Raw genomic sequence first — 6,819 nt, forward strand, 5'->3', positions numbered from 1 at the left:
AGAAGGAAGAGTAGTAGAGGGGAAAAGGGAAACGGGAAGGAATGAGCGAAGGGAGCAAGAGGTGGGATAGAAAGATACAAGGGCATAAAAGGGTGGTGGAAAAGGAAGGAAGGGAGCAGGGAGGAGGGAGGGAGGGAGGGAAGAAGTAAGGGAGGGAGGGGAGCAGGGAGGGAGGGGAGCAGGAGGAGGAAGGAAGGAAGGAAGGAAGGAAGGAGGGAGGGAGGGAGGGGAACAGGAGGAAGAGGAGGAGAAAGAAGAAAGAAAGGAATGGGAAGGGAAGTAAGGGATGGAGGGGAAATTAGGATAGTAGATACAAAGAAAGGAAGTAAAGGAAGTCTGAAAGGTGAAAAGGGGAAAAAGGACTGATTACGGGGAGGGAGGGAGGAAAGGAAGGAAGAAAGGAAGGAGGGAGGAAGGGAGGGAGGGGGGGAGGGAGGGAGAAAGGAAGGAGAGATGGAGAGAGGGTTGGGGAGTGTGGGAAGGAAGGAAGGAAGGAAGGAAGGAAGGAAGGAAGGAAGGAAGGAAGGAGGGAGGGAGGGAGGGAGGGGAACAGGAGGAAGAGGAGGAGAAAGAAGGAAGAAAGGAACGGGAAGGGAAGTAAGGGATGGAGGGGAAATTAGGATAATAGATACAAAGAAAGGAAGTAAAGGAAGTCTGAAAGGTGAAAAGGGGAAGAAGGACTGATTACGGGGAGGGAGGGAAGAAAGGAAGGAAGAAAGGAAGGAGGGAGGAAGGGAGGGATGGGGGGAGGGAGGGAGAAAGGAAGGAGAGATGGAGAGAGGGTTGGGGAGTGTGGGAAGGAAGGAAGGAAGGAAGGAAGGAAGGAAGGAAGGAAGGAAGGAAGGAAGGAAGGAAGGAAGGAAGGAAGGAAGGAAGGAAGGAAGGAAGGAAGGAAGGAAGGAAGGAAGGAAGGAAGGAAGGAAGGAAGATGAGGATGAAGGAAGGAAGGGGAGAAGAAAGAAGGAATGAAGGGAGGGAGGGAGGAAGGGTGGGAGGAAGGGAGTGATGGTGAGGATGGAGGGAAGGAATGAAGGAAGGAAGGAATGAAGGAAGGAAGGATGGTGAGGAGGATGAAGGAAGGAAGGAAGGGGAGAAGGAAGAAGGAATGAAGGCAGAGAGGCAGGGAGGGAGGAAGGGAGTGGTGAGAAGGATGGAGGGAAGGAGGGAAGAAAGGAGGGAAGAAAGGAAGGAAGCGAGGGAGGGAGAGAGGCAGGCTGGTTGATTAAGAGGAACAGAAGTAATTAAGTTAGGAAGAAATTAGATGGAAGTAATGACTCCTGCTACTGTGTTTCCTTGTGGCACTTCAATATTGTGTTAGTAATGTGTCGTGGGAAGGGTGTGGAGAATAGGACGAAGTCATTCTTGTGACCTGTAAGCCAGACAAGTACAGGTCGCCTCAGTGGATGTTTGTATCTATAAAACATCTCTTCTGGGCGAATCGATAGCTGGGAGTACAAACGCCTGGGGGCTGCGCTAGAGTTTGTGCCCCCTGGGAGTCGCCGTCTGCGCATTCTTCTGGCAGCACCTTGGAGAGTTCCCTTCGAGGTGCCGCGCATGCGCCCTGCGTCGGCTCGCGCTCATTCAAATAGCAATGACAAGCGTGGGCTGCCACAGGAGCGGGAATGATAACAGAGAGACGGAACAGCCTGGAGAGTGCAGAGGAGAAGAGGGCGCGCTCACCCACCTGCTGCTCCTCTCTTCCCTGAGCAGGGACCCAGCAAGAGATGGCCGTATCGGATCCCATGTACACAACTCTGAAATAATCCACGATGGATGTGCCAAGACTTGGAAAACAAGGAACCTAAAAAACACAAAGGAAACATGTAAGAAAGACAAACAACTATCTGCACTTGGCGAGGAAGCGCGGAGTACTTTTAGAATCAATCTTGAAATTAATTTAAGCCGGGGGACATGGCTCTCTTGCATCCCGCTCCCTTGGCCATGGGGCAAGTAACTGCGGCTAGTACAAAGCCTGTACTTTGAAGAGCTCGTGGAACACCTTGTCTGGATACAAGGCACATTGATGGCGGCCACATTAGGGAAACAAGAAACCGAATGCGTGAAAAATGTGCCAAAATCTTGAACAGCTGTCTTTGAGGGATTAAGGCACCGGGCGGTGGACTGCTCGTGAAGTCACGCCGAGGAGCAGGGCTCGCGTATCTGCTGCACCCCGCCGTGGGACAACCTGTGCGGTAAAGTGCCTGCAGCGACCTGAATATGCTGAAACGTGTTTAGAATCTAGGGCACAGAGCTGATCCTCGCCGCCGTGCAACAGAGGAATGATAGATTCAATGCTCATGGTAGGAAATGCGGATGAAATCCGCCAGTGTTATACTACACCTACCTGCGGTCCCGGCTCAGCAGCGGGCCAAGTAACTGCTCCACAGAAAGTGACCGGGAAACTCATATCTAGTGTGTGGCTTGGAAACTGAGAACGATTACCGGGCACAGACTTGGGACACAAGAGCACAATTCCTGCATTATGCTGAGGGGTTTATGTGGAAACTTTGGGACTCTGCTCATGAAATGGCGCGCGGAACCAGAGGAGCTCCTATGTCAAATCCCGCATAAGGACACTCGTCCAGTGGTAGGCGGAACGCACTTATCCCGGGCGCTGCAAAACCTGTGGAATGTGGCGACCTGTCCGCGACTAAGGAGGTATACTCTGCAGATCACCAACGTAGTCGTCATGGGCGGGAGCCCGTTTCCATGGAGTGCACTTTCTGGCACTTGGTTGCTAGGGAAGCGCTGGGTGCAGTGAACTGGCATTGTGTGGACGTAGCCCTTACTTTGGCACTTCCGTGTGGGGCGTCAGCCTTGGTGCTCACGTGTGGGGCGTCAGCTTTGGCGCTCAGGCGTGGGGTGTCAGCAGCTGTTCTAGGAGCTTAACAGTTATTGTTCAACTCCTCCACCTGCCTCTAAGAGGGTTTTGAAAGCTGTGCCCTCCGAAAGACACCGCAGAAACGACACTACTCAGCCGTCCCTGAACATGGGATGGATGGTGGCTGCAACCACACCACCTGCCTCCTGAGGGCCACCGGCAGCAGCATGCAGCAGGCTGAGGAGCGTGACCTGATCGGCATGTGGTCGCACTTCCTGGAGAGGCCACCCAACCGCACTGCCAATCAGACCTTCTCGGATGAGCTGGACAGGAGAGAGGCGGTCGGGGCCCTGGTGCGCGTTGCCATCTCAGTGGTGTACTCCGTGGTGTGCGCCCTGGGCTTGGTGGGCAACCTACTTGTGCTCTACCTCATGAAGACCAAGCAGGGCTGGAAAAAGTCCTCCATCAACCTGTACGTCACCAGTCTGGCGGTCACAGACTTCCAGTTTGTGCTGACGCTGCCCTTCTGGGCAGTGGAGAATGCCCTGGACTTTACCTGGCTCTTTGGCAAGGCCATGTGCAAGATTGTGTCCTACGTGACTGCCATGAACATGTATGCTAGTGTCTTCTTTCTGACAGCCATGAGCGTGGCTCGCTACTACTCAGTGGCGTCGGCGCTCAAGGCTAAGAGGAGGCCTATCAGCTGCTCAGCCAAGTGGGCCAGTGCGCTCATCTGGGCGGCCGCCATATTGGCCTCCTTGCCACACGCCATCTTTTCCACCACGTCCACTGTGTCAAACGAGGTTCTCTGCCTGGTCAAGTTCCCCGTCACCAAAGGCAATGCCCAGTTTTGGCTGGGTCTCTACCACGCGCAGAAGGTACTGCTGGGCTTCCTGCTGCCCCTGCTCATCATCACTGTCTGCTACCTCATGCTGGTGCGTTTCATTACGGACAAGAATGTGAGTAGCACCAGCACCAAGCGCAGGTCAAAGGTGACCAAGTCTGTGACTATTGTGGTCCTGTCCTTCTTCCTCTGCTGGCTGCCCAACCAAGCCATCACCACCTGGGGGATCCTGGTCAAGCTGAACGTGGTACAATTTGGCTACGAGTACTTTACCACGCAGACCTATATCTTCCCCGTCACCGTGTGCCTGGCGCACTCCAACAGCTGCCTGAACCCCATACTCTACTGCCTGATGAGGCGCGAGTTCAGGAAGGCCCTCAAGAACCTCTTCTGGAGGATCGCCTCCCCGTCTCTTACCAACATGCGCCCCTTCACCGCTACCACCAAGCCGGAGCAAGACGAACAGGCCCAGGGCATGGTGCCCCTACACCCAGCTGAACCAGAGGTCACCTACTACCCCCCAGGTGCCGTCATTTACAACTGCAGATATGACCTTCTCCCAAGCGGCACGAGTGAGCAACGCTACTAGAGCGCCTAGAGGTCCATGAACTGTCCAGCCATGTGCCACCCACCATTTGTCTACACAGCCAATGCAAAACTTATTTATCCTATGCATTTTAATATCTCCATTTATCATTGAGTCATCATCCATTCATCAACCTATCAACTATCCGTTCATTCATGTACCCACCCATCCTTCAATCCCACTGCTCAACTACCCCCCTCAGAATTACCCTTTCACTCCATTAACGTATTTACACATCCGTCTGCCATAAAACCATGTTAATCTATGCCTCCATTTCCTTACAACACAACAAACCGCTGAGTCCATCACCAAGATATCCACACATACAGATCGACCTGCCATCATGCCTTTCCACCTAGCTGTTCCCCTACCTTCCTATATGTCAGTTCTCCAGGACAGTAATTTTTTCACCCACCCATCCAACTCAATTTTAAATACCTTCCCCTATTTACCCATCTACCTATTAGTGTACTTATCCATCTACATATTAATCCATCCATCCATCTATCCATCCACTCACCCAACATACATACTTCCATCCACGTGGCTAACTTTCCCTCACTCATCACTTTAATTCTATCCATATACATGTTAATCCTCAAATATATTGGTTCCTGTATCTGCCTGACTTTATTATGGCGTATCTTCTGAATCATTTGTTCCTTTCTCTACCCATCGCTCAATTCCCACCCTTACACCCATCGATGTTCCCACCCACCCATACATCCCTATGCCCTGCTATACACTTGTTTATTCACTTATTCACCTTTCTTCTCATTCATTAGTCCATCTGTATTGGTTTCCACGAGTCAGTTCACCTGTCATTCCACCCATCCGACTTGCCATCCACATGTTCATTCAGTTATCTTCTCACTCACCCGCCTTTCTGTTTTACTACACGCCATTTCACTCACTTACTCACCTGCCCCTCTAATCCACTGACCCCCTGTCATTGACATTCGCCTGCCCATTCACCTGTCTTCCCACTCAGTTTTACAATCAGTTTGTTGACTTACCCGTCTATCCTCCTGTTCACGTATTTTGCAATCTACCTGTTCATTTACCTGTCTTCCCACCCACCTGCCCACCCAGCTTTCAATCCACCTGTTCATTCATCTGTCATCCCACACACGTCTCCTCGTGTCTTGCACCCACCTGTCTATTCTATGCATCCATGTCATCTGCTCTCCAAGACTTTTCTGCATTTACTCATCCACCTATTTACACGTCCACCGCATTCCACCCTTATTAACTCAGCTAACCACCTCGTTCATCCTTCCACCCGCCCACGTATGCATTAAAGCAGGGAAGCTGATGTCGGCGCCTCGGTTTTTTCGTCTTTATAACTTATGTGCACGGGCACACCCAATATGTAATGTTCAAACTTTTCTTAAAATAAAAAACGTACGAAAGAACTGTTTTTCCTCACACAGCTGTCAATATTGCTTTTCTTTTTTTGGTGATGGCGATTTTTCCGAGAGAAAAGGCGGGGCTGTGAAGAGTTGTAAAACAATGGAATGAACTTGAACTTGCGCCTTTAACATCAGAGCACCACCTTTCAACGGATCTTAATATGGCCGCAGTAAGCGGACTCTGGGGGTTGGGACCTCCCTGCCCGTCCGTTTCATTGGTGGGGGGAGGGGGGCGGCACGTGCACAGAGAGGGGTTCGGCTTCGACGTGGGACAGAAGCGTCTGTGCGGGTTACGCCTGGCTCCCGCGTGGAGTTTCTATTTAAGTTGATTTTTTAGTGTCCACGTTTATCGAGGTTTGTAGCCGATTACTGCAGCCATTTTGTAGTTGTATTTTCAAAATATCGGGGGTTATCATTTCTTTGGAAGCTAACGTATGTTCCCACAGGAAAAGGTGGGTGTCTCAGGTGCTGTGTTTGAGTCGGGTCAGGAAGAAAACAACGACCCGTGGGGTTTACGTCTTAAGAACACGTGCATTTTAGATGCTGAACGGTCCGCGGGGTGCACTTCTATATAGACGACCTCTTTAACACACATTATATCAACACTCACCGTGTCTGGCAATGGTTAGAAGCAGGGACGCGAGAAACCTGCAAGAGCGAAATACCAACTCATACGGTAGGGGTGACAAAATACATTATTAAAGGAAGGAAACTATAAGGCATATTATGCGACTAAAGGCACATCATGGAACACATTTTGTTGTATTATTGTCTAGGTATTTGGAAATGTAACATTTAACGCACTAATAGAAAAGTGAACACTGCTGTAAAACGACACGGTTTTCTTAAAAAAGGAAACTATACACATTCACAAAATCGTATTCACCAGCGATTAATACTTTATCTTGCAAGGAAATGCAGGCATGCCACTTTATTACCACTGCTTTTTATACCCCGGAGAGTAAAACGAACTGTATAATATAACAAAGAATGTTGAAATTAACATTATGAAACCCTATATGTGCACATTTTTGTAAAAAAAAAGGTGTGCTTCATGTAGTCCGCCATTTTCAGGTTCTCCTTGTGTTCGCACCACATAAGGTCCTTGAACGCCTCATTTAACAGCCCCGTAAACAGTATTGCAAGTTTCACACAC

The 6,819-nt window shown here is 50.3% G+C and overlaps 1 protein-coding gene across 1 annotated transcript; it reads left to right on the forward strand.

Moving 5' to 3' along the window:
• The first annotated feature begins 1,643 nt into the window (after positions 1-1,643).
• On the forward strand, positions 1,644-5,620 carry RXFP3 (relaxin family peptide receptor 3). Its single transcript, XM_085640706.1, has one exon. The coding sequence runs from the start codon at positions 2,995-2,997 to the stop codon at positions 4,252-4,254; it is 1,260 nt and encodes a 419-aa protein (XP_085496832.1). The 5' UTR covers positions 1,644-2,994; the 3' UTR covers positions 4,255-5,620.
• The last annotated feature ends 1,199 nt before the right edge of the window (positions 5,621-6,819 follow it).

The sequence above is a fragment of the Triturus cristatus genome, chromosome 2_1 (genome assembly GCF_964204655.1).
Source record: "Triturus cristatus chromosome 2_1, aTriCri1.1, whole genome shotgun sequence".
Classification (NCBI taxonomy): domain Eukaryota; kingdom Metazoa; phylum Chordata; class Amphibia; order Caudata; family Salamandridae; genus Triturus; species Triturus cristatus.